This window comes from Cercospora kikuchii, assembly GCF_019650295.1.
Source record: "Cercospora kikuchii DNA, contig_00002, whole genome shotgun sequence".
NCBI classification, from domain to species: Eukaryota; Fungi; Ascomycota; class Dothideomycetes; order Mycosphaerellales; family Mycosphaerellaceae; genus Cercospora; species Cercospora kikuchii.
In genome coordinates, this window is record NW_025408583.1 from 2,769,067 (window position 1) to 2,795,495 (window position 26,429).

Below are 26,429 nucleotides of genomic sequence, written 5' to 3' on the forward strand. Positions count from 1 at the left end.
TGTCAGGGAACAGATTCAACGTCTTGCGCTGATGGATTTGGACGAAATGCTGTAGTCGAATCTTTTCTTTTTATTTCTTTCTTCGCTGATGCTATTGTAGTCTCGAATATGCTCTGCCGGAATTCGGCTGGTATTATTCTTCCGGAAAGTACATGAGCTACCGCTCAAGGGTATGCTGCGCTGCTCGCGACTTCAATGGTCACTCTTGCGGCCAGCCAGCCTAGTCACGGCTGTACGATGGAAATCGAACGTAGTCTCGCTGCTGTGTAAGTTCGTGGCTGTCGTCTTCGTTCCCCATGGTGATGTCGATGTCGGAATCGTCATCTCCCTCACTGGCACTTTGGCCTTCCTCAGCACTCGACAGATCCGTGTCATCATCAGAGTTCGAATCGCCCCGCCGCTTAGCAGCTTTACGCAGGGAGCTGGCGCGATCGATGTGCGGCAGAGAACAAAGACCTTTCTCTCGAGCTTCACAGCGCCCGTGATTAGTATAGTCAGGACACTCAAACACGTGGCGCTTGCCGCAATCGACTCCGTTGCTGCAATAGCCAAGAGTAGCAAAGGGGCGGCACACGAGAGTAGAAGTAGAAACGGCGACGTGGGCATAGCGGCATGCACTGTTCGTGCAGTTGCCGCGGAGGAAATATGTGCATGCTGGCACCCGGTGATATGTGGGCTCGTGTGACAGGTCGCAGTTTTTGCCTGCCGTACAGGAGCCTTTCGTGAAGAATTCCTTGCAGATGGCGATTCGAGTTGGGTCGTGGCGGTTCCTGCAAGAGGGACCGAAAGGGCAATTACCTGTGACCATGTTAGTATGCAGCAGAGGATTGCCGCCATGCCTGACAAGGTAGGAGCTCCGAGTCGTTCCAAGCAGGGAGCCAGTTGGTCGGAGGTGGGTAGAAAGGGTACCGTGTCTTGTGAACTTTTCGCACTGCTTTCGCGAGGCTCGTGCAGATGGTCTGTAGGGACGATAATGTAAGCGAGATCCCGGGTCATGGGTACTGGCACGTCCAAGGTACCTCGAATTGTCTTGTGTGGCTGGCATGGCGCGAATGAGGTTCCCATTCTTGGTGCGCAAGAAGTCAACATCTGCGATGGTCACTTTCCTCGGCGTCTGCCTGTCGGCCGTAGCTGGATCTGCGCTCCTTAGTCCGATCCGGTTGCTGGAATTTGCGTGCTGCTTACCAGCGAGGCGCACGAGCTTGTCGCCATGTGGCTGGAGTTCGAACTGGATCCCATCAAATTCGAGCACACGAGTGACTGGAGCCGGCGGGATATCCTGTTGGCCTTGTCGGATCTGTTGCGGCGTGAAGATGGTAGCATTCCCTGCGCGCTGGTCCTTGTACTCTTGCCGCTGGCGTTGCTCGCGTTCATACGTCTCTTTTGTCATAAGCTGCGATCTGTTACCCATTCGAGAAGTCACGAAGCGGCCAGATGCCGCGACCGACGGATCGATGGGACGTGGCGTCGCATCGTTGACTCGAGTGCTAGATAGGTCGTTCGAGGCGCCACCAAGGACAAGCGTGCGATTCTTGACTGGGTGAGGTATGGGAAATCGCGCTCCGGGCGAGTATGGCGACCAGCGATTCGCACCGCGAACGAACTGCGCTGCGCCGTGCGGCGAGGGCGAATGCTGTGTCAGATCTTGACGCGGTGGTTGTTGCCGGTGCTTATTGATTTGTCCTGCCAGCGCGGCAATCCTCGCCTGCAGCACCTCTTCCTCGCTCATGCTGGTTCTGTAGTGGGCGACGGCGATATTGGGCGGAGTGTTGTGTTTGGCGTCGGGGGCGGTGGAGTCGCAAACGCGAATAGTGCAGTCGAATGTGCAGTGAAGGTCAGAGTCTATCAGTCAAGTGATGAGTAAGGCAGCCCGCACAGTCACGTGAATCCACCCTTTTGCGATGCTCAAGGATCTAAGCGAGCTGGCAGCAGGGGCTATCCCGGCATGGATTTGCGTGTGCGAATGTGATGAACTGATCTTGAATGCTTCGAATAATGTCTACAAAAGTTACGATCGAAATGGCTGAAGTGTGCAACATGCCACGCGCAAAGTCAGAAAATTTCTGTCTATTACGGATCTATGTGAGACCGATGCAATCTTTGTCGTCTCTAAGTGCATCAGCAACCTGCTCTTCAGCAACACCCAAGCGTACTCGTCCTACGCGATCACCATGTCTACTCTCCAGTCCAATGATGCCCGCTTCGAAGAGCTCCCGCGCAGCTACACCGAGACCATTGATCCGAGCTGCGTACTCCACTTCGCGCTTCTGGACCGGTCGTCCACGCTTCGAGGGCGTCATGGAAACTGTGTCGCTACCAATCTCTTGTTGTTCTAAGCTGGGTGTCACAGCGAGCAAGTGCTTTGTCAGACTCTTGTTCGTCGTTACAGTACTCATACGGTGAGCTTCATCAGTGACATCGGATAGCGTAGACTCCGAAAGACCTGTTCGCCGTATTCGTGCAAGAAGAGCCGCAAGAAATAGCTTGCTGGTGAGAGGTAGCGACCGTAAGTGAGACGCCAAAGGTGTTAGTGTCGCCTCGTTGATCGCCTGTTTGACTGTTGCTATTGTGACTACGCCTTTGCTCGATGCCTTCTTCTCTTTGGGCGGCGTTTTGCCTGGGGCACTAGGAGTCTGGTTCTCCTGATCAATCCGGTTGTCCTGGATTGCGTCCTGTTCGGCGAGCTCAACAGCTCGACGACAGATGTCCAGCACCCGCCGCGCATCACCTGAAACAGCAGCAACCTTTCGGCTAGCGAATTGGACCGCATCCGGCTCCACAACAACTTGCCCTAACCCCTCGAGACGGCTTTGAATGATCTTCATGAGCTGAGTGTGCGTGTATCCCGGAAACGTAATGCGAGTCAGTCCCAATCGACTCGAGATTTTGTTGGACAGTGTCCGCTCCGGCAAATCCATTGTGTTCGCAACAGCCAAGACAATGAGTCTCGAATGCCGAAGTTGCGGCCAGTTGAAGAAGTTATACATGACGCCTTGGTTCCGCGTCACGAGCTGATCAAGCTCGTCCATCAGCACGACACAAGGAACTCGCCGTGGGCTGGGAGTCGTGAATTCACGCTCTAGTAGTTCAAGTGCATGGTTCGAGCTTACGCGGTCTCCTTTCAACGCTTCCCACAGCAGACTGTACGATTGATGAGGATCGGTGACTTTCATGCCATTGATCTCGACAAAGTAGAAATCGTCGAGCTGTTCCTCAGCGACAGCTGCCTGCAGACTGCTGACAACTTCGCGAACCGTTGCAGTCTTGCCTGTTCCGGGTGTGCCCGATATGTAGATACACGATCCCGTTCCAGCTGAGATGGCGGTTTCGAGATGTGAGTAGACGGTATCGAATTCGGTCTCTCTACAGGGCAAGGCGTGGGGCACTGCAGAGACATGAAGACTGGACCGTGCGATTTGATGCGGCGATGACTGCGTTTGTGCAGGTGACAAGATTCTTGTGCCGAGTGGTGTGAACTCCAAGGCTCTTTTAGTGATTATCTTGCGTCCGCTAGGTGTTGTGAACTTGCGTGGGGTGGTGTTCTTATTTCGAGATGGTGTTGGCGTTCCTGCGGCCAACTTGCGCTTCTTCCGCGGCGTCGATGGCTCGTCCTCGTCCCCGTCACCCTCAATGAACTCGTCGAGCTCTCTGTCTCTGGCCGCATTCTTGCGTTTCCGTGTGCCCACAGTCTGTGACTCTACGAACGCGACCACGTCATCCAAGCTTTCTGGGCCCTTGTAAAGATCCTCCCATCGAAATTCATCTGAGTACGTTGTCGTGCGGATATTGACTCCCCTTCTGCATACGAAGAGTTTGCCATACGATTTGGAGGTTCGGGGAATCTTGCCGGAAGGAAATCGCTTGTCAAATTCTTCTCTGGAGCAGATTTGGGCTTTGCCATTGATGGTGGCCAACGCATTGTTGTCAAAATTGGCGGTCATATACAACTCGTTGGCCATGAAATCTCGACGCTTCTTCTTGTTATTCCTGATCTCCTTTTCCGAGGAAAACCACAGCATGTTCGCCTTCTTCTCGGTAATTGCCTGGCCATCGTCGTCTTCGTCTTCTTCTTCCGCGAAGGAGTGAAGTAGTGCGACCCATGCTTCGTTGTTGGCGGCTTTCAGAAGCACCGGATCTCCTACGAAGCATTCGAAAGCGCCCATGCGAGCACCCTTGATCGTCCTGCCATCGCTGTCAAATATCCATCCCCAGGGATGATCTTCCTGGCCCAGCTCATCATCAGAGTCTTCCCGCAGCACTCCGCCCAGAAGCTTCCTGGCGCGGTCAGCTTTCGTTGTTTTTCGACGCGGTGCCATTTTTACGTTACAGGCGATCAGTTGGGGTGCAGTTGCCGTGTGGCGAGCGACGCGTGTCTACGCGACAAGTTTAGCTTCAGCGCGACAATGCCAAGGCCGAACGGCATCCCTGCATCCCAGCCCAGTGGCTTCACTTCACTTCACTTCACTTCCCTCAAGGCGTCTCGCAGTAATCGTGTGCAACTCCTACCAGAATGCGTCGCTTTTTGATCCACGCCGCGCATTCCTGATGTAGCCACACAGACGTTGATGCCATGCGGGCACTTTACCCATCACTGCGCATATATCGTAGTATGCTGGTGAGCAAACGCTGGCAGCGGCACTCGCAAGTGAGAAATGTCGCGACTTCCTCAATTTTGTCATCAGCTTCGAGCCACTTGGTGAAGCTTTCCCTTCCTGCATCACACAGCACACTCACTCCCGATGACTGCGCACAACGTCTTCGCCAAACGACGTGAGAATAAGCACCAGCGCCTCCGCCAGTCGACGTGAGCACAATATCTCTTACATCCGACGACACAGAGTTGCCTCACAGGACCAAAGGATTACAGAGCACCAACTTCATTTCGGGAAAGGCCACCGTAATGGACTATGAGGCCGAGAACTCACGCAGCTGGCAGCAGGCTGTCCCCGACGACACGCAGCAGCCCAGTCAGGCTCGGAGCCAAGCTGACACCCTGAATCGTCCCCCTCGCTCTGGTGGAAGCGTGTCTTTCGACGGCAAGGCATTCGAGAAGAGCAGCAATGCCTCGGCCTCCTCACGCCCACGTCGTCCTTTTATCAAGACCGCACTCAGAGATGATCGTGGACCAACTGCCAAAGAAAGGAATTTCGCTAAACTAGCTTCACTGACACCGGAATTGCGGCGCCGTCATGAGAAGCGCTGGGCGCGTGCGGTTCAAAGCAGTCGATTTCGGCAACCACCGCCAATCGACCAGCCTTTCGGATCGATTGGCACCTTCATTTGGCCGAGTAATGACTACAAGCCCCAGGAGGTCTTTGGCAATCACTGTGAAGCCCTGGACTTCATCCGCGTCGGCTGCGAATCGTACGTAATATGGGTGCCCGAGAAGAATTGCTTCCAAGTCATGGGAGACAACGTGCAGAACGTCACGGATGCCCTTCTGCGTCTGCGATCTGCCTATTTTCAATTGATTGCGCGATCCATGAACGGCGTGAGGAGATACTTCAACCACTGGCGATCAAATGCCGTGCCTTCTCACATTGCTCTTGAGCCGTATCAAGGACCACTTCCACTCAAGTCCACCTCGGTAAGCGATGATGGGGAGCTCATTCGTGCCCCTCGTGGGGAGGGTGAGCTCGGAGATGCGGCCAATCCACTGGCCGATTCCTTGCTCAGTGTACAGAGCGCGAAAATGCTTCTCGCAAATGCTCTGAAGAAAATACATTACTTTCGGGGCGAGCTGACACTCGGCATCCGGCTGGGTACGTTGCTGTTGGAGCAGTATATGCCGCCGCAAGCCGGCCTCGACTTGTACGAGCTGGAAGAGTATGAGGCGATGATCAAGCAGCCACAATTTGCTGCTCGAGTGTCTGAAGAGTGAGTTACGGCATTGAATCAATGCAGTAGCGCTGACTGACCGCTGCTAGACTTGCCAAACCTACCGAGACCGACGTGCTCGCTGCTATACAAGGGGCAGATGATCTTCTGTGTCCACAAGATGCGATGCTTGACCGCATGAAAGATGTAATTCCGTCGTACGCTGCGATATTCACTTTCCCTGCTGAAGACGGCAACGTGCGCCTCGTAAAGTCATGGCAGAGTATCGACTACGAGAGTGACGCTGAATCCGTGGCATCACGAATGATCGCGAATCCCGATCAGTTCTACAGAAGCGCCACAAATCTACTCGACGTTTCTCTGACAGATCTCCATACCGGAACTGCCTGGCAATTCGACCTGGTCGCGGAACTTGCAGTGGTCTCCAGTAAGTTACTAGAGAAATACTCGCGATTTGCTGCCTCGGTCAGCCCAGAAGCTCCATCGAACAAAGCAGATGAGTTCGCCGTCAAATACAATTCAACGGGCGTTGCGTTGAAATCACTACACTACGAAGTGCGATATCGTTTCAACATCAAGGGCACGGACTACAACCTCGATCTGGTGCGTTTCCAGGATCGCACTTTCCTTGAAGGCGAGATGATCGTATTCGAACCGGCTTGGAAGTTGAACGTATTTCGGCCGGAGTGGGCAGAGAATCTTTCACGGAACAAAGATCTTGCTGTGGGAACCAGTGTGAATTGGTCGCATGACATCGATGAATGGTTTCCAGGAGACAGCGGAGAAGACGGCTTTGCACTTCTGGTTAGCAAGCTGACGGCCATTGAAAAGGTGCTTCAAGCTCAACGACCACGTGGCCAAGACAGCGTCGCTGCTTCAACATCCTGAAGGCTGTGCAGTCATGCAGGTCGTGGAGCGTAGTGTCTAAGGTCCCTATCATGTGCGTGAAGACAGGCAAGCACTAGGGACGCACAAAGATTTCCCAAGCTTGCTTCGAGCAGAGCGATCCGCCGATGAAGACAGCTTCGCTTCTATGCTGTTCTCAGCTATGATGCATGCCTTAGGAGAGACACAATGGATTGGTCAGGTGCGATGAACATGGAGATTCATTACCCTCCATGCACTTTATGTTCTGCGTTCAACCTGCGCTACGGAATGGTGTACGGAGCATGGCGACGAAAGGTTTATCGTATACAGCAAAGGACATTGTGAATACAAAGGGATGAAACTGAATTTTCAGTCAAAATTGTGCTGTCACTGACGACAGCTACTTCGATTGCTTTGGAGCATTATTTAGGGCCTGCTATGTGGCATACTGAGACTTCCAAACAGACGAGATATGCCGAGCATGAGATCCTGTGCAGACCGTCTACAGCCGATATCAACGATACCAGTTGTTCGAGAGACCTGACTTGATGACAGGTCCTGGCCTCCTTTGGATGCTGGTGGGTGATCTCGTGGTCACGCCCACGCTACCGCTCACGACAGCAGTGCTGTGCACGTGTGTGCGTGCGCCGAACCTTTGTCTGACACCCAGCGGGGCCCATATGGAGTGCTCTAGTGGCACTCCGTTTTCAGACTTCCTCACTGAGACCAGTGATGGCTGAGTTGTATTGTCATCAGACAACCACCCGCTCTTCGCAGTCTCAGCGTTCGCAGTCAGTGGAATGGGCGGCTTTTGCTGAGAAGTCGTGGTTTTTCTGTTCACGGCTTGTGGCAACTGAGCATTGTGGTCGATGACCTTGGGAAAGGCTGGGGCGTTCCAAGTCGAGGTGCGGACATGTTCGCTGTATGGAGCGTTCACATTCGTACGAGGAGCAGCAGGGGTGCCCTTTGAAATGGTCAGAGTGTACGGAGTGCCTGTATTCCCGAATTTGCACTACAATCGTAAATTGAGCTGCTCCTGAAACTTGACGCTCAATTTCTGTAAAGTCGTCTTGGCCAACTCGTGGCCTTCTCGATGTGGCGGTTTTGGAAACTCCAGCACAGCCGCTCTCATCGCGGCCAGCGCATTGTTGCCGTAGAACTTGATGAAGCGAGGCACGAACAGGGGATCGAGCATGCCATCCACCGTCACGTAGTGGAGTGATATGCGCTCTTCGACTGGTGTTGTCAGAACTCGCGATAATGCTTCCCAGTACAATCGGTTTGGGAATGGGTTCTCGTTCTGTGACCTGGAGAAGTCGCGGAGGGTGATGGCGGCATAGCCTCGTGATAGGGCTCGGACCGCGTCGTGCCACATGGTCTTGGACGTATACACGTCTCGTTTGAACCCGAGCGCCAGTCTGCCATCAGGTGTGAGCTCGTTGAACCGGAGACCAAACAAGGCCGCGTGGATCTTGTGGAATTTGGCCCACAACATATCGGACATGAAGTGGCCGCCCGGCTTGAATTCTGGCTTCGAGAACAGGGTGGCTGTCAGTATACCGATGGGCTCTGCATGTTCAGGGTCCACGGTCGCCTCGTACGCCAGCTGTTTGAGGATGATTTTGACTGTATAGTTGACCATGTACAAGAAGACCTTCGGCACCTGCAAAGGATCGACAGGTTGCAATCGGTACAAATTGAGGTCAGCGGTCTCTGAAGGACAACATGTGATCGACCACTTCCAGTGCTCCTGAATAGTGCTGATCTGATATCCACTGTCAGCAAGATGGGCCAAAAAGAAAGGGAAGGAGACATGACTTACCCTCTTGCGGTTGCCAATCGAATCGTTCTTAGCCAGCTGGCCAACGGCGAGCTTGATGTGCCGGGCGTTATCTCGAATGGAGTCGTACAGCTGGCGATTGCTGTTCTTGATCAATGATATCTCTTTGCGCAACTCCTTGCATTGCACGTGCAACTTGAGGTAGGCATTGTGTACTTCGAGACGCTCTGCTTGCGTGGTCCCTAACCCCGAAGGGACAGTCGACTGTGCAGTGCCAGTAGGCTGCTGTCTGTTAGCAGCTTCTGCAGCCTGTTGGGCTCGCTGCTGATCCAGCTGCTCCTGCCTCTTGATCTGAGCTTCACGAGCTGCCGCCTCCTCAGTAGCCTTACGCTGAGTCTCAATTCTCTTCTGTTCCTCGGCTTGTTCGCGAGCGCGAGCTTGCGACTCTTCTTCCTCGCGTCGCTTCTTGGCAAGTTGCTGCTCTTGAAGCAATCGCTCCTGCTCTTTGCGGCGTGTCTCTTCCTTTTGTCGAGCCTCTTCGACGCGCCGAAGCTCAGCTTGCTGCGCCTCTTCCAGCTTTCTCCGCTCCTCGGCCAGCCTACGAGCTTGTGCCGCTTCACGCGTTATTCGTTGGCGTTCCAGCTCGAGCTGCACTACTTCGAACGTGTGCTCGGCGGATCTGCGCACCGCCTCATGCTGCTGCAGTGCTTTCTCGAGCGCTTCAACGTGACGCTGTTGTTGCAGTAGAGTTTCCTCGTCGAGCTTTCGCTTGAACGTGCGGTCATCGTCGCTCAACAGCCGCGATAAATCCTCTACCAACTGCAGTGATTGCGACTCATGGGAGCTGTGATGGTCGGACCGAGTACTGGGACTTGCGCGGAGCAGCGACGTGCTGCTCCGTGATCGATCCGCCGACCGGTACGGCGTCATGGCGGCGAGGTGGTGGGTGTCCGAGTGGTGGATCGTGAAGCACAGCAAGCTTGATCAACATTCAGCAAATCGATAAGTCGCGCTGTCACGTGAGACAAGGGACTGAGCGTGGCGAGCTGATCGTCAAACATTGATGGGCCAGCCATCAATTTGCGGACAGGGTTCCACGGTGCGGAGCAGGCCACATGCTGGCCCGGAGGTCTGCTATTTCTGGGCTGCGTCTGGAGCTGTGCATGTGTGTGTGAATTTAATGTGTCTGCGCAACAGTGAGCATCGTATACTGCCAGCGCGACTGCCAGGCCCGGCGACGGGTGATTAGCGCTGTCGTCTGCACGGCGCTCCGGCGATTTGGTGTGCTGCCCCGGGGGTCAGCAGTGAATACGGCGTGCAGTGCAGTCGAGACACGCGTTCAGCATCTCCACTGCCACGCGACGGGCGACGCTGCCACAGCTGCGGCGATCGTGCCAATGCAGTGCGAGGCAACGCCCAGTTGGCGGTGGTGACGGGCAACAATGGGTGAGCCGATGGCAGCGACGACGGCCATCGATGCATCGACATGGACGTTGGCATCTGGCGCCGGTTGCGTCGGCTGGACAAAGCTCTCGTCCCCCCGTCCGTCAGCAGCAGCAGCGCAGAGGGCACAGGGCAGCGGGAGCAGCAGCAGAAGCAGCGCCAGCAGCATCATCAGCATCATCGCTGCTCCTCGTTGGATGGTCCGCGAGCCTCTCGTCTCCACCTCCCATCGCTCTTCCTCCTGCTGCTCGTTCGTCTCCTCCGCTACACTGCACACCACACACTCTCTGTCCCTCACCTCACCCTTCCCTACTCACGCTCCCTCACGCCGCCGCCTGTGCGTCCCCGCGTGTCCGCCCGTCGCCGCTCCCTCGCCCACGGCCGCCTTTTCGTGCCTCGTGGGTCGCTGCACTCTTTGAGCCGGGCCCGCCTGCCACTCTGCCACGCAACGCTACAGCTACGCAACGCTCCACGCGACTGCCGCTGCTGCGTGTGCTGTGCCTGCCTGCCCGCCCGCCCACCACCGCCCTGCCCGGCGACGCGATCTTTACGCCGCATCCGCACCACCGCCGCCAGCTCCTCCACGACGCTCACACCACTACAGACGCACACAGCACCCATCTAGTCCACGCACGCACCACTCTCTGCACTGCATATACCGCACCGGTAACCAAGCTTGTTTCTCCCACACAGCAACGATTTTGGCCCCTTGCCTCGACGAAGCATACGTCACAAAAGCAACTCTACGGCTATCAGCAACCTCCTGACTCAGGCCCGTTGCATTGCATTGCATTGACTGCCTCTGCATTGCCCTTGGCGCCCACCACGCCGCGCCATACCTCGAGGCGCTCCGCCAGAACTCGCCCGCTGCATCGCCATGGACCAGCAGGGCCAACAACAACAACCAGCGGCATCGCAGGGCCCGCAGGGGCCAGCTGGCCGCCGTCTGCACATCGCCCACCGCCGCAGCCCGTCAGAAATGACGCCGCTCATGAGTATGTCCCCCGCATCCTCCGCCCCCTATCCAATGCTGCCCCTCTCCACCACGCCTCCGCTGACATCGATGACAGTGGAACAGCTGGCTCTAGCCCAGCAAATCGAGATGTTGCAACAACAACAGCAGCAGATCGCCGCCACGCACCAGCAATATGTCAACATGGGCATGATCCCCCAGCAACAGCAGTTGCCTAATCAGTTCCAGCAACTGCAAGGCCAAATGCAAAACCTCAATGTCTCCCAACCCGGTGCCTTCCAATTTCCACAGCAGGGTCAGATGGGACAGCAACACCTTGGCATCCCCATGACCGGCGGTATCGCACAGCCAGGCGGACATCGAAGAAACCAATCCGCCATGCCAAACATGGGCATGGGTCCACCACCCGCCCCTTCTGCCGGTGCAGCTGGGTCGGGCTTTGCAGATTTTGGCAATTTTGGACAAAACAGAAATGAAAACAGCGCGCCCACGCGTGGAAGAGGTGGAGGTGCAGCAGGCGGAGGACATGCTCGTCGACACTCATTGGCGTTGCCCGAAGCCAAAAAGGCTGCAGAGCTGGCAGAAGCGAAACGCAAGACTAGTGGCTTTCAGTTTCCCATTCCTGGAGCCACGGGGGCGACGACCAGCGGCTCGCCGTCAGCAACCAATCGCTCTGTGAGCCCGGCGAACGCTGAAAGCACACAGCCCGCGGCATCGAACTCTCTTCGAGGCTCCTTCAGCGGTAGAGGGCATGGACGTAGCCAGAGTATGGCCGTTGGAAATGGACGCGGCATGGCACAGAGCAGCCGGGGAGGGCCACAAGGCTTTCAATTCCCTCCGCCACAGGCGACCAATGACGGTGGTAACACCTCTGAGCTGGGACGCCGTGGTAGCCAAGGCCATGGTCGAACTAGCTCACGCAACTTCGAGGGCAACTGGCGCAACCCGAATCCAACCAACAATGACTCTCAGCAGAACAATATGGGCAATTTCCAGATGAACCAGCAAGCCAACGCCCAGCCTTTCCAGCCAGGTCACCGTGCTCGTGGCTCCATGGCAAACCAATCTATCAGCTCCATGCAGGGTTTTGGCTACAACGCACAGCCCCAGCTCATGCAGCTTCCTCAAGGCCAAGTCCTTGTACAGAATCCTGCCATTTATGGTGGACAGCCACTCAACGCCCTCCAGCTTGCACAGCTTCAGGCGTATCAGCAAGCTGGTATCCAGCCTCCAAGTCTCGCTCAGTTGACCGGACAGCACAATGGACCTCAGCTTGGTCCTCAGCAGCAACAGCAGCGCAAGACCTTGTTCACTCCATATCTGCCACAGGCCACGCTTCCAGCGTTGCTTGGCGATGGCCAATTGGTTGCCGGAACCCTCCGCGTCAACAAGAAGAACCGCAGCGACGCATATGTCACAACACTCGATCTCGACGCCGACATTTTCATTTGTGGAAGCAAGGACCGCAATCGGGCGTTGGAGGGTGACTACGTCGCAGTAGAGCTACTCGACGTCGATGAAGTCTGGGGACAGAAACGCGAAAAGGAAGAGAAGAAGAAGCGCAAGGATGTCACCGACCAGCGTGGCGGCAGCATCACCGCTGTCAACGACGCGACAACGCAGCCTGAAAGTGCACAAGACGGCGGACTGCGCCGCCGCGGTAGCTTGAAGCAGCGCCCAACACAGAAGAAGAACGACGATGTGGAGGTGGAAGGTCAGAGCCTGCTTCTCGTGGAGGAGGATGAGATCAATGACGAGCAGAAGCCACTATACGCGGGACACATTGTCGCCGTCATCGAGCGAGTTGCTGGTCAAATGTTCTCCGGTACCCTTGGTCTGTTGCGCCCCAGCAGTCAAGCCACCAAGGAGAAGCAAGAAGCTGAGCGCCAGGCTCGCGAGGGCAACACACACCGTCAACCAGAACGCCAGCAGGAGCGCCCAAAGATCGTCTGGTTCAAGCCAACGGACAAGCGTGTGCCCCTCATTGCAATTCCTACAGAGCAGGCGCCAAAGGACTTTGTCGACAAGCATCAGAGTTACGCCGACCAGATCTTTGTTGCATGTATCAAGCGATGGCCCATCACCAGCTTGCATCCTTTCGGTACTCTTGTCGAACAGCTTGGCACGGCCGGTGACCTTAGGGTGGAAACCGACGCTCTCTTGCGCGACAATAACTTCGGGCCGGACGACTTTTCGGACGCCGTCATTAAGAATGTGGGATACGAAGACTGGTCTGTTGCCAATGATGGCGAGCCCGCTTTAGAGGACCGCCGCGACTTCCGAGACGAAAAAACCTTCACCATCGACCCGAACGGCAGCAAGGAATTGGACGATGCGATTCACTTCAAAGACCTGGGCGACGGTCACGTCGAAGTCGGCATGCACGTTGCAGATGTGGCGCACTTCATCAAGGCCAACTCCCTCGTGGATCGCGAGGCCAAAAAGCGAGGTACGGGTGTCTACCTGATGAATAGAACAGTCAACATGCTCCCACCGAAGCTTTCTCAGGACGTGCTCTGCCTGCTCCCTGGCGAGGACCGATATGCCGTATCTGTCGTCTTCAAGGTGGATTCTGCAACTGGCCGTGTCATCGAGGAGGACACTTGGATCGGCAAGTCGGTCATCCGAAGCTCAGGCAAGCTTTCGTACGAGGAGGTGGATGCTGTTATCAGCGGTAACACCTCTGCATCAGTCGACGAGGATCGTGCGAAGCAAATCCTCACCCTCTACAATGTCGCACAGAAGCTTCGCAAGGGACGATATGTCAGTGACGAGGCCGACATTCCATCCCTTCGCCTGTTGTACTCGCTCGACGATGAAAATGTACCTGTCGAGCACAACATTTTCGATTCCAGCCCGGCGCACGAGATGATCGAAGAGTTGAGCCACAAAACCAACGCGTTCGTCGCTGGAAAGCTCTTCGCAGCGCTCAAAGAACGTGCTTTGTTGAGGACTCAGAAGATCCCCAACGGCCGTCGGCTTCGAACTTTGGCTGAGCGGATGAGCAACATTGGTTACGAGATCGACACATCGAGCTCTTCTGCACTCCAAAACAGCCTGTTCCGCATTGAAGACGCTGAAATCAGGAAGGGCATTGAAACCTTGGTCTTCAAGACCATGGCACGTGCCAAGTACGAAGTGGCAGGCCGCGCAGACACGCCGGACAACCTCAGCCACTTCGCCCTCAACCTGCCACTGTACACCCACTTCACGAACCCATCTCGCAGATATGCAGACATTGTCGTTCACCGACAGCTTGAGGCTGTTCTCTCCAATGGCGCTACCGAGTTCACCGAGGACGTCGAGTCACTTCACAAGACCGCCGAGACTTGCAACACCAAGAAAGATTCTGCTCATAACGCACAGGAACAAAGCGTTCACATCGAGTCTTGCCGGAAGATGAACAAGCTCAGTGAGGAACAGGGTGGAGACCTCATCTCCATTGGTATCGTCGTATGTGTGTACGAGTCAGCTTTCGACGTCTTGATCCCAGAGTACGGCTTTGAGAAGCGAGTTCACTGCGATCAGCTGCCGCTCAAGAAGGCTGAGTTCGACAAGAACAAGCGCCTGCTAGAGCTCTACTGGGAGAAGGGAGTTCCATCTTCTGCCTTCGTGCCAGAAGATGAACGTCCACAGGCTAAGGGCCACCGTCCCACGAACAGCATGGTTGCTCGCGATGCTGTCGCCAAGCAGAGGCAGGCTGAGGAGGCTGAGCGCAAGAACATGCAGACCGGGTCCATTGATGCCAACGACGTCGATGCACTATTCGACGATGATGACGACGCTTCGGAAGCCACTGACAACACCGCCAGTGGTGTTGCGTTGAACGGCGATCGTGCGACGCAAAGTGGACCACCGTCTCCTGCCAGAAATGGTCTGGCTCCCCAGAGATCCAAGTCTGACTCTCGTGTGCTGAACAGCTCAGCTCCAGAAGCCCGACTCACCAACAAGGACAAGTATCTCGGACTTTTTACACTTCGCGAGGAGGGTGGCAACTACATCCAGGACGTCAAGGAGATGACTCGAGTTCCGGTGCTACTGAAGACGGATCTGACGAAGAGCCCACCGTGAGTATCATACAGCATGCCCTCATACTTGCCGTTCAGCCGCTAACATTTTCCCAGATGCTTAACGATTAGATCCCTCAACCCTTATGCTCTGTGAGCACACACATGACTTGACGAGTCCATCACGAACATGCGATGTGCAGCGACGACTCCCTCGACTCAAAAGAGTCACTTGAGTAACGGGCTGCAAAAGATGTTGGCGCCTTAGGCAGCCACGAGCTGCGAATTGAATCAACTAGCGCGAATGCCGCTTACCACTGACCGTATACCATCGTTCACCATGAACACAGCGATATCTGTTTGAATTCATGCAGATATACAGATGAGGGACTACAATAGGAAGCAGAGAGATTGACGAGATGCGCTTTGAGAAGCATGATCTGATGTTCGTGAGCCTACTGGCTTCACGTTGGCGGACGAAAGTAAGAAAGAAGTTGAATGTCTTCACAAATTGTACACGTACCACTCGGAACGAGATTGTTCGATGAAAATCAGCGACCGGCCGAGTGGGACTCTGGAACGAAGACGGGATATTGCTATCTGTTATGCAGATTCTGTGTTTGTAGCGAGGTTCAATGGCTTATTTTCATCTTACATGTTGATCACGCTGTCGCTGTGACACTCGAGCATCGCGTTCCGTTGACAATGACTTCAGTGCAGGTTCAAGGCCGGGCGCTAGTATGTGGAATGGAAAAGTGAACGAGCGCACTTGGTAGTGCCTCGAGGTGGGTGTTTGTTTGAGCTGCCTTCATGCTAGTTGACAATGTCGCCTGTGTCAAGCTCCCATCTCTTTCTCACGTATTTACACCCTTTTTGCTATACTCTGATGCCTTGAAGAGTTCTCCACTCCTCCTCTTCTGCTCGGCTATTCTACTGGGTTTCTCTCGTCCCCTTCTGGCCCAGCTCCCACGTCCTCGAACCATGACTGAAAGTGTTCAGTATGGGTTGCAGAGACGATGGCGTAGAACAACATACCTCAAGGCCATGAAATGCCAAGGTTGAAATCCATCAGCTGGGGCTTATGGGCGAGCAAAGTGATGCCGCGTTGTATGACACATATCGGTCACTGCTGTGTGAGAGATGCAGAGCGAGCGCACTGACAAGTTCAAAATTGTTGTACAAAACAACGAATGCTCATCCTGGATAGTAATATCGAGGCTGTGGTGCATACTGAGGTGCACCCGCAGGGTATGGAGCGGGAACCGTCACTGGCGCTGGCTGCACAGGTGCTGGAGCTCCATGAACTGGTTGTGCTTGGTACGCATATCCTGGCTGGACCTGGTTGACATACATCACCTGTGGCACGGAGCGACCATTGTTGCCAGGCCCATATCCAACGTGTCGCTCTGCTTGTGGCCTGGGGAGGTATTGTCGAGATATTGGCACGTACTGGATGGGAGCGACCTGGGCGTCCACGAAACCGTACTTGGGCGCAGCACGGCTATCCATGACCGTCCCGTTCTGGTGAACTCTGGGATCCTTCTGCACTGTCCCTTGTGGCAACCCGTACGTAGGCAAGGGCGCGGGCGCGCCATGTACGAAGGTGACTCCCTGACGCGGCTGTGTCTCCGGCACACTGGGACGATCAGCGAACGGGCTCCCACGATGATCGGCCTGCGGCTGAACATGGATGCTCTCTTTCAGATCAGCTCCGGGTGGGCGAGAAGGAGTATGAAGGGGAGATCTGTAGTATTGTGCAGGATCATTTGAGGACCCATTTTGGCCATGGCTGTCCAGTCGCCGGCGTTTCCCAGTTGAGTCTCGGACCGGTGACACTGGGTGGGATCGGTGGCCGTTGGACGGCGCTCGTGTGTGGCCTGCAGTGGCTGAAGACATGGCCTTCCGTCGCAGATTGTCCTGTGTCTCTATGGAAGCGACGGGCTGATCCTGTAGGCCGCGACCAAATGAAGTGTCAGTGCGATGTGGAGACGCTGGCATGGCATATGGCGGCGCGAGCGGCTGTCCGACAACATGACCTTGTGCAGGTGGAGGGCCAGGTGCGTAATATGCCGGTGACCTCGATGGGTCTACGGATACCGGTGCCTACAGCTCTGTTAGCACATGTTCGTGTCTTTCGTGCTCGAAAACGAACTCTGCGATACATCCGGCCATCAATCATGATGGTTCCATCGTCGTGGGGACTCTGTGGCACATGTACCCGCACCACAGTTCTGTACACCATTAGCTTCATGCACTGACCGTTCCTCGATGTGCTTACGGCTGATCGATCACATGTGCATCACGCAGCTGCTGTCTAGCAAGGCCGATCTTCTGGCGAACATCCATAAAGCGCTGTTGCATGTTGCGTGCAGGTGGTTGGTGTCGAGCGAGAAATCTTCTCGAACGCTCGTCATAGCTCTCTGCGCCCAAGTCCTCAATTGCGGCAGGTTTGTGGCTGATTTCGAGGCTGGTATCACTGGCGTAGCCTTGATCTATGTCGGCGGCTGAATCCTCGTCGTCAGCTTCACTACCGCGTCGCAGCCGGCTGTTATCATTATCGTCATCGTCGATGACAATGGTCTCGCGCACGATCTCTTCCAATTCGTTGTCATCCTCGTCTTCGTTCTCACCACGCCATTCGATGAGCTTTTTCAGGCACGTAGGCTCAACTAGCGCGCGAGCTTCTTTCCACTCAAACGCACGCAAGAGGCGATCATAGTCAGTATACGTATGACGGATACGGGCAATGGTTGCGAGTTGAACACGGCGCGGCAGCTCAATGGTTGAGTTTGTTCCCACACGGTGGCTCCCCTCTTCCCAGGCATGGTCAAGAATGGCCTTCAGATCTTCCTCGGGAATGCGCGGGAACAATTCCTTGATGGCTGCTCGCACCTTTTCGTTCGTCTCCTGCCCGGTTGTGGGGATATCCCAAGACAATCCAAAGCGGGCGAGGGCTCGCGCCATACGGGTGTTCTCATTCTGCGCGGCCAGATCTGCTTCCTTAATGAAATTGTCATGGACATGGACATAGCCAAGCTCCTGGCAGGCATCATCTACAACGTCAGAGCGGAAATGGTACCCAATGCGATGGATGTGGTGGGAAACTTTCTCCGGATCAACTGCGTGCTTGCTCACTGGCTTGGCCTAAGCGAATGTGTCAGTAGCTGCGGTTTTTGTGGATGAGAGGGCACCATGTCTTGGCTCCGGCGAATCCAGAGAATTGCGCTGATTCCTCGTGCGCAACTTACATTGACAACGTTCACAGGGAGTCCTCTCTGTCTTGATAGTTCTTTGCAGCGATCTGCAAGGTCGGGCGTGCCCACGGGCAAGAACTGGAAGCCGTCTGGCGGATTGGTATATGTCGTCTGGTACGGTCACTGTCAGTATCCGGATGGCTTGGGAGAAGTCGTGGCCACAAACGTGTAGGTCCAATTTTCGTTTTCGTGCAACGACGCGACTCTGCTCCGTCTTGTACGGCTTGTCGCGCCGCTTCTGGATGTTGCGCGCGGCGCTGGCGGGTCGCGCGCTGGGCGCCCGCGAGGTCGTCGCCGTCATGAGAGCTTGCAGCCAACAGCTATGGATTAGCAGAACATGGAAAAGGAGAGTCCCAGCCGTACACGTGCAGCCTAGGAGATCCGAGCACGGTCTGTCCTGTTGGCAGTCGTGATCCCTCCCGGCGCGGTTTCCTGGCGCTGCGCGCGATCGATGTCGAGGCGTGCGCACCCGCTTTGCGCTCTGTGTGTCCTGCGGCCAGGCACGCGTTCACGATTGCACGGAAGTGACAGAAAAGTCACGCTGCAGTTCGCAGGCTTCGTGTCTACAGCAGCCCAGACGGGCGTGGACGAAGGCAAAGCAAAAGAGAGTGAGGGGGGGTCACGAGCAGGCGGCGTGCAGTGCAGGCGCCATTTCAGAACTACACCGTCGATGCTCAGGTTTGCTGTGCGCGGCGAGTTGCTGCTGTGGTGAGGAGAGGAGAGGCCTGGGAAGATGGAGCGGAGCGGGACCTCGATGGGTTATGAAGAGACAGAATTAATTGCGAGGCGGACACGAAAGCAACGTGACGGCACGCCGAGCGGCTCTTCCCGAAGTTTGGCGTCCAGTCTCGACCTCACGCAGCGGCCACGTCGAACACTCACCACCACGCCCGCCCGTCTCGGACCACCACACACCGGGCTCGCCGCCGTCATGTCTCTACTCCGCTCGCGCATGCTCACGACGCCGCGCACACATCTCCAAATTATCCCGAATCTCGCCGCTCGCGCGCATACACGACCCCTCTCCTCTACCGCCGTCCGCAGCGCCGGCGACCACGCACACGAAGACCACTATGATCCCCCGGGCGGCTGGCTGTTTGGTGTGAAGCCTGGAGAGAAGTACGAGAACGAAGGTTGGGAGAATGTATGGTTCTACGGATTCTTTGGCACCATGGCATTCGGCGTCATTGGCTACTGCTACAAGCCCGACACCAGGTGAGTCAAGATGCTGCGCGCGCCGTCTGAGTGCTCCGGCTAATCTTTCGGTAGTATACAAACATGGGCACTTGAAGAGGCACGAAGACGCTTGGAGGCGGAAGGCATTCTGGAGGACCCAGACAAGAAGCGATCATGAACGGGATAGGTGTTGGGGACCCTAGGGGCGCCTGGGGCGAGCCCAGTCGATAGAGAACGCTGCCACGAGTGCGCACATGGTGTACATATTAAGTCGAGCACATCGACAGGCAGCAGATGATCAGGTGATGCACACCGAGACTACGTACTCAAGCCTCATTATGCTGATCTTAGTATGCACCTAACACGAGCTACAGTGAGGTAAATGGGTGCACGATTCTTCGCTGATCCAACAGTTCACTCTCAGTCGACTGCGTATGGTTGTAGAGTCGTGAGGAGTGCTTCTCGGAATCAATCCTTCAAAGCCTCCGCGAGCCAACACGCTGTATCTTGCATGCGCTGCCTTGCTTCTGCAGAGTCATCCCACACACCGAGGCCTTTGACTTCATCCTGTACGACCAGATGTTCAGGGGATAGCAACTGTATCCGCTCCATGTCCCGCGATCGAGGTGACTTCACTCTGCTCTGCCTCTCGAAAGACTTCAGAAGCAGACGCCGAAATTCAGTCGCCTGTTCAGTAAGTTGCGACTCCACGCCTGTGCACAAGCTAAACCGTGGAAGTCTGAGAGCAAGCGATTTGCTCGGAAACCGCCGAGACGACTTGCGCAATGACGTGTTGTCAACAGCTGGCGGAACTTCAGAGCTAAGCCCCTGTGGAAGGAGCTGATCCTGTTCGGCCTGGATCAGTTCATCCATCTCGCTCATTGTCTGCATCGCATCTGATGCTGGCGGCGGCACTCTCAAACCTGCCGCGCGGAAAAAGAGAATTGGAGACGCGAACGGGTCGAAGTAATCTGCTGCATTGCGGAAGAGCAGCCTTCTTGCCTCGCATATTTCGTGCATCGATAGTCGTGCCATGGTTTCCCTTCGAGGCACTTCGATACCTTCAGACGTTGCTTCGAAGTCGACCCAGTTCAACACTGGGTCGTTGACTGCGGCCGCCACGACTGCAGCCGGCTCCTTTGGACGGCATTCTGTGAGCGCTAATGTGGATGCCAGAGTGCCCCCTAGCAGCTCACCACATACTGCAATCTTGGCAGCAGGCTCTCGACTGGATGTGCTGCAGGTGAACACGTTCGAAACAACCCAATCGTAAGCCGCAGCCACGTCGAACACTGGGCCTGGAAACTTGTGTTCTTCGCCATATCTGTAGTGAACTTGGATCACGGGACAGGCCAGCACGCTCCGTAGGGTCGTGATATTGAGGGCGTCATGTTGCGGGTCGTGCAGTAATGGGCCTCGTGGCAGGAAGAGAAGCGCCGCGCGCGAGGTCTGGCCCAGGCTCGGTGAATGTGAAGATTCCGGGTAGTGGATGCTGCGGGAACATCATCAACCTTCGTCTCGTATGGGTAGCGCAGCTCTTACTCCACGTCAAGGCTGCCATTGGCGACGCGCACCTGGACCCGCTCGCGTGCCGGCGCAATCGTGGCGAAGCGGTGCAGATGTGTGTGGCGCACGCCGGCGCAGCGCGGTCGTGGGTGACACAGGCATCGCAGCAACATGCCAGTTTGCACGCCGTTGCAGTCGTCGACATGGGCATGGTGGCAGCTGGCGTCGGGGAATCCTGCTCAAGCCTCACGCTACGGCGCCGAGACGAGCCAGCGCGAGCCAAGCGGCGCGCCTGTCGTTTGGACGGCGCGAATTACGTGGGCGTGCAGTCGGCATGGTCATGCCAGCAACAGATCCGCGGGAGCGTCATCACGGCGAAGTTGGCTCTATTTCTTTGCACGCGATTGCGGCCGCCGCGTGCTGCTGGTGCTGGTGACATGTAGGTTTCTGCTGCGCCGCCGTTCGCTCGTTCACGTACATTTACTCGACTCGAGCCCGCCCCCGGTGCCTGGTGACGCGTACCCACCGACGACGGCTCCCGCAAGCCTCATTGCTCTCGCTGCCCCGCCCCGCAGTCTCGACGGCAGCGACCTGCCCGCAGCGAAGTGAGCGCGCGACTTCTTGCACGTTCTGCGCGCAGTCATGACCGTGCAGATTGAGGTGACGCCTTCCTCGCCGCCGCCGCGACCTCCACAGCGGAGCGATACCATCGAGAGCCAGTATTTTGTCGACGCGCCCGAGACCGTGGAAGAGCAGGCAGAGCAGGCCGAGCTGCAGCACCAGCGTCAGCAGTTGCGCCGCAATGAGCCCTCCATCATGACCACGGCGTCAATGGCGTCGGTGCCGCCGCCAGGCTCCATACTCACCGGCAAGCAGGAGCACTACCTGAAACGAGAACTCATATCCTATCAAACACAATGGGAGATCAGCGAGCTGTCGCACCCGACGGCCTTGCAGCGCTTTGGAGCGCCATTCCGATCAGATGTTGGCGAGGTTGCGCCTGAGGACTCCGAGCTACCTCTACTCCGCTACATCTTTGTGCACCATGTGCGCAATTTTCCCTTCCTCGACAAGGCGAAAGAGAAGGAGTTTTGGCAGGACAAGCTACAAACATTCTTGGAGAGCTTCGCTAACAAACACATCTCCTCGGCCGCCGACCGTCTTGAACAGACCAAGCGTGCAAAGCTGGCCCTCAAAGCGACCAAGCTGGTGGAATTGATGATGGTCTCGGGTATCCCCACAGCTTCAGGATATGAAGAACGAATTCGCTTCGCAGAGATGGAGGTGGTGGATCGTGGGGCCAACGAGCAGGGACTCGTGGTAAACGTGCCCGAAGGCCACGAAATCAACGGCTGGGACGTCAATGTTGCGGGTGTGCGTATCGTCAGCGTGAAGAGACATGTCCGCCAGCATAAGCATGCAGAGTTCATACTCCGGGTTAAGCACAAGGATGAGAAGGAGCGATACGTTGCCAGACGCTATGGCGACTTTGCAAAGATGCACAAAAAGCTACGGCTAGAGCTGCCTGGCAAGGTCTTACCTCCTCTGCCTCGCAAAAACAAGGCTCAATCGATATACAGTGGACGCGACGATGATGACAGCGACAGTATCTCATCATTCTCCACTCAGGATACCTCCGCACCTTCCACGTTGGCGCCGGAAGCTCCGCCGGAGTCTGGCGGTGGACTGCGTGGCTATTTGTCATCTTGGACTGGCAGCAATAGCAATCGTCACAGTCGTAATGGATCGCGCACTTCATTGGCACCATCTCCACGGCCCTCGATTGATGGTCCAACAAATTCTGCAGGTTCCATACCGAAGGAGACAGTGAGTGATACAGTACTGCATCGCGAGAATCAGCGCGTGTCCCTGCGGGCGTTCCTCCGAAATTTCCTCTCCAACGAAGCCATTGCAAACTCACGTGCCATGTACGATTTCCTAACAGAAAATCCACTCATACCGAATCAGGAGGAAATGAAGGACATCCAACGACGCATTGTCATGGACGAGCGACGTCTAGAGGAGCAACGGCAGTTCTTTGAGGTGGCCAGAGATCGAGCGCGGGAGCTGGATATCCATATGGAAAAGTTCCGCCGCAGTGTTGTGGAGAAGAATGGCCTTCGCGATCTTTTCAGCGAGATCAAGATCAAGGAAAAGATTGCCGACCTGGATCCTGAGTACAAGAAGTTTGCCGAGTGGCTTCGCATTGAGGTTGCGGCTACCTTGTATCACATGTTCCTGGCCGAAGACAACTCGCCAGAGCTGTTTGCGCAAGCTAAACGGATCCACAGCCTGGTTCCATACGGCGCGCTCAAACAGGTGATACGCTTCACAAACCCTGCAGCAGTGATGGTGAATGTACTTGACATTTTCATGGCGCAACCACTCGGAGCGAAGTCTCTACTGCAACGTATATTTGGTCTGGCTGTAGGCGACGGCATCCGCAGTTTGCAGCGCTCGATCGACACGCTCACTGCTAAGATCGATGAACCTGCATTGACCGAGAAGATTAGAAATTACACCGAGACCTACGAGGAAGTGAAGTCAAATATCCGGCAAGAAGCTAAGGATGAGCAAGTCGACCTTTTGGTCAAGGTGCTACAAAGTGAGGAGACTGAGCCCATCTTGTCCTCTGAGCAAATTGGCCGAGTGTTCAACGCTTACGTGGCTTGGGACAATGCCGTGGAGAACGTCGACGAAGAGATGCGCCAAGGAGCGGAACTGTTTGCGCGACTCAAGCAATTGCTCAAGTTGTACACCCGACAGCGTGACAAGAAAATGATGCTCGAAATGGTCGAGGAGCCGAACACTCTGCGCTTGTTCCGTGACCTATTCACCATCTTCTACGAACCTCTTGTGCGGGTGTACAAGAGTGCGAATGTCTACAACAGCGTCACTGACTTTGCCCGCTTCGCAGACGATGCCATTCAGACGATTGAGAAAGCGCAGCGGCAGGATGTCAGCGCAGATCCCAACCAGACCGTTCAGAGCTTTATCGACTTGTGCGAAAGACACGAGGACGACTTGTACAAATTCATCCACGAGGTCCATCTTCACGACAACGGACTTTTTGACAAACTCATGACGTGGATCGAAGAGATCCTTGACTTCTTGCGCAATGGGCCCAAAGGTGGCAAGTTGGACATGAATGCCCTGTTTGCTGGTGCCTTGGAGATGAAGCAAATTGACAAGGACGTCGCTCTCCGAGAGATCAACAGCCTGATCAAGTGGCAGACTGCGCGGAAAAGATGGCACTCGGACAAGACACGGCAGAAGATGGCGTCAGGGGGTGCGGCGCAAGAGGATCCATTGGGAGGACTGGGTTCGACTTTCAAGCCGAGCGACTTTGGTCTAAACGCTCAAGACTTGGCAGATATGGACCTTGCGGACGAGGACGAAGACTACTCGGATTCTGATGAGCAAGATGAAGATGATCCTATAGAGGCGGAACGCAAACGTAGGCGGCGGCGTCAGGACGTTCTCAAACGCACGGCTGGTGAACCTCTGAAGCCTGAGGTTACTGAGCTGCATAAGATGATGCCGCAATTTTTATCCATGCTGCGAATGGTGCTAGCAGAATAGAATTTCTAGACTCTTCAGCCCATGTCGGCCTGAGTACTCTATGCATATCCTAGTCATATTTCGAGCTCCTGATACATTCTGGATGTCAGAGCTGCATAAATTCCCTCCTACTACGTTCCTGCGCTAGCATACTTCATTCAATACCACCCGTGCCCTTCTTCTCCGAGCTTTTTGTTCTTTGGATTCAAACTCAGTAGACGTTGACCCGGTATGTGGCCGTTGATTGCAGACTCAAAAACTCCACCCACAGCTCGTCGTCCAACATTCGAAAAGCTATTATAGCCTCCTGCATCGCTTCCGTTGATTGCCGCCCACTCCGGAGAAGTGTACGGACTACTCCCATCTCCCAAATCACTCCACCGTGTGACAACAAGTGCATGTTTGAACGGGAACACTTTGTCACTGGGGTCTTCCAGCATCTGTACCTCAACCAGGTACTCGGTCGGACACTCAGGACATCGTCTTGCAGGTCGACACTCGTCGCATCCACGCACGATGAAGTCTGGCCGCGCAGCTGAACGGTCGACTTTGAATCCTCGTTGAAGTTGTTTGTGGATAGGATCAGGAGGCGACGGAACATGAGACATCATGCATTTGCAGATTTTGGTCAAATCGCCATCACGCCAGTGCGCGCAGACGGAGAAGAATGGTGTGTACTCTTCTCGATCGTAGAGGATATGGCGCTCGGCGGTCTCGGTGAGTGATTTGGCGGGAGGAGAGAAGACTTGAGAAACGACGCGGACGAGCAAGCGTTGTTCGTGAATCATGTAGCGGGTGCGATGTGTCCAGCCACTATCTTTGCATTTCCAGCGTCGAGCGAGGTTTTCGTGATTGATGCCATAACTGGGGCCGTATTTCGCTGCCCGAGTCGCGAGTTGGACGAAGGAATATGGTAATTGACGACCATGTGTGAGACGGGTTCTTGGTAGGATCGATGATTTTACTGCTGGGCACATGAAGACCGGGTTCGCAACATAATCAATCTTGAGCATTTCTTTGCCTGGTTGGAGGCGTTTGTGAAATTTGCCACATGGGAAGCAGATCAGCTGGTCGGGGTATCTTTGATCCATGCTGTATAAGAATGCGTGCTTGAAGTCTCTGTTCTCGGGGCTGTTCAAAGCTTGCAAAGTCATGGGGCCGAGTTTGTGGTATAATGTCTTGCTTGACATGGCCAGTAGCACGGCTTCGATGGGAGTCAATTCCAACGCGATCCGTTTCCATAGCTCATCTGGCAGAGAAGCTATGCGTTGCTCATGTTCGGGCGAAACGAGCATGCCTTGGCGTCTGCGTCGCCGAATATCGCGAGGATTCCTCTGCTCCTTGGTTTGGTCCAGTAACGAGTCGGAGGAGTCGTTGGTGGCTAGCCCATGCAGCATATCCCCATGGTCGCGTTCTTTCTCTGCACGGGGTCTCGTTCGAGTGCCGGCCATGGTGGCGGGCTGGTCGCTGAAAACTGCATAGTCGCGCTCTCCCAGTTCATTGACATCGTCTGCGGGAGCAACAGCTGGACCAGCGCCTCGTTTTCGAAGTTTCTTGCCTTCTTTCTTTCGGCGCTTCTCGACTGCGTCCTTGGTCTCGCTGTAGCTCTCATCTTTCCTGAAGCTCCTTCCAAGCCGGGAGACCAGCCGAGAGGAGAAGCTGTTCGGGTTCACTGGCCGCTGATAGTCCATATTCGCCAAGCACAATCACCGCTGGGACAGTCACGGTCAAGGATCCGCACGGATCTGGCTTGTTGTTCGCATGGTGATGCTGATGGCTCTTTTTGACTTTCTCATTTGCTTCGGCGGACGCGTTGTCAGATGTCTCATCCCTTACTAAGAATGACGTGGCGTCATCTCCGAACGAGCCGGGCGTTGAGCACTGCCAAAGCCTCACATGCAATGTACAGACTTTCGCGCTTCCATGCATCATGGGCTTGAATATTTCAGTTGCAGAATGGTTCTGAGTAAACTGCAAGCGGGAAAGACACCCCAAGAACTCGCATTGCACCGCGTTCACCAAGC

At 55.4% G+C, this 26,429-nt stretch overlaps 9 protein-coding genes across 9 annotated transcripts; 4 read left to right on the plus strand and 5 right to left on the minus strand.

The window, feature by feature from the left end:
- Positions 1-220: 220 nt before the first annotated feature.
- CKM354_000332200 (uncharacterized protein) lies at positions 221-1,729 on the minus strand (the record flags this gene model as incomplete). The annotated part of the gene is made up of 4 exons (XM_044798515.1): positions 221-798; positions 910-959; positions 1,020-1,137; positions 1,186-1,729. The coding sequence occupies 4 exons, from the start codon at positions 1,727-1,729 to the stop codon at positions 221-223; spliced, it is 1,290 nt and encodes a 429-aa protein (XP_044654450.1).
- A 349-nt stretch (positions 1,730-2,078) lies between these two features.
- Positions 2,079-4,316, minus strand: CKM354_000332300 (origin recognition complex subunit 1; the record flags this gene model as incomplete). The annotated part of the gene is made up of 1 exon (XM_044798516.1): positions 2,079-4,316. The coding sequence occupies one exon, from the start codon at positions 4,314-4,316 to the stop codon at positions 2,079-2,081; it is 2,238 nt and encodes a 745-aa protein (XP_044654451.1).
- Positions 4,317-4,900: 584 nt separating this feature from the next.
- CKM354_000332400 (uncharacterized protein) lies at positions 4,901-6,726 on the plus strand (the record flags this gene model as incomplete). The annotated part of the gene is made up of 2 exons (XM_044798517.1): positions 4,901-5,877; positions 5,928-6,726. The coding sequence occupies 2 exons, from the start codon at positions 4,901-4,903 to the stop codon at positions 6,724-6,726; spliced, it is 1,776 nt and encodes a 591-aa protein (XP_044654452.1).
- Positions 6,727-7,717: 991 nt separating this feature from the next.
- Positions 7,718-9,415, minus strand: CKM354_000332500 (uncharacterized protein; the record flags this gene model as incomplete). Its single annotated transcript, XM_044798518.1, has 2 exons — positions 7,718-8,470; positions 8,528-9,415. 2 exons carry the CDS (start codon positions 9,413-9,415, stop codon positions 7,718-7,720), a joined length of 1,641 nt encoding a protein of 546 aa, XP_044654453.1.
- A 1,390-nt stretch (positions 9,416-10,805) lies between these two features.
- On the plus strand, positions 10,806-15,065 carry CKM354_000332600 (mRNA-binding translational repressor SSD1; the record flags this gene model as incomplete). Its single annotated transcript, XM_044798519.1, has 3 exons — positions 10,806-10,923; positions 10,999-14,968; positions 15,026-15,065. 3 exons carry the CDS (start codon positions 10,806-10,808, stop codon positions 15,063-15,065), a joined length of 4,128 nt encoding a protein of 1,375 aa, XP_044654454.1.
- Positions 15,066-16,102: 1,037 nt separating this feature from the next.
- On the minus strand, positions 16,103-18,463 carry CKM354_000332700 (uncharacterized protein; the record flags this gene model as incomplete). The annotated part of the gene is made up of 5 exons (XM_044798520.1): positions 16,103-17,011; positions 17,061-17,139; positions 17,187-18,052; positions 18,157-18,273; positions 18,329-18,463. 5 exons carry the CDS (start codon positions 18,461-18,463, stop codon positions 16,103-16,105), a joined length of 2,106 nt encoding a protein of 701 aa, XP_044654455.1.
- Positions 18,464-19,093: 630 nt separating this feature from the next.
- Positions 19,094-19,516, plus strand: CKM354_000332800 (uncharacterized protein; the record flags this gene model as incomplete). Its single annotated transcript, XM_044798521.1, has 2 exons — positions 19,094-19,377; positions 19,432-19,516. The coding sequence occupies 2 exons, from the start codon at positions 19,094-19,096 to the stop codon at positions 19,514-19,516; spliced, it is 369 nt and encodes a 122-aa protein (XP_044654456.1).
- Positions 19,517-21,486: 1,970 nt separating this feature from the next.
- Positions 21,487-24,426, plus strand: CKM354_000332900 (uncharacterized protein; the record flags this gene model as incomplete). The annotated part of the gene is made up of 1 exon (XM_044798522.1): positions 21,487-24,426. One exon carries the CDS (start codon positions 21,487-21,489, stop codon positions 24,424-24,426), a length of 2,940 nt encoding a protein of 979 aa, XP_044654457.1.
- Positions 24,427-24,563: 137 nt separating this feature from the next.
- Positions 24,564-26,096, minus strand: CKM354_000333000 (uncharacterized protein; the record flags this gene model as incomplete). The annotated part of the gene is made up of 1 exon (XM_044798523.1): positions 24,564-26,096. The coding sequence occupies one exon, from the start codon at positions 26,094-26,096 to the stop codon at positions 24,564-24,566; it is 1,533 nt and encodes a 510-aa protein (XP_044654458.1).
- Between the last annotated feature and the right edge of the window lie 333 nt (positions 26,097-26,429).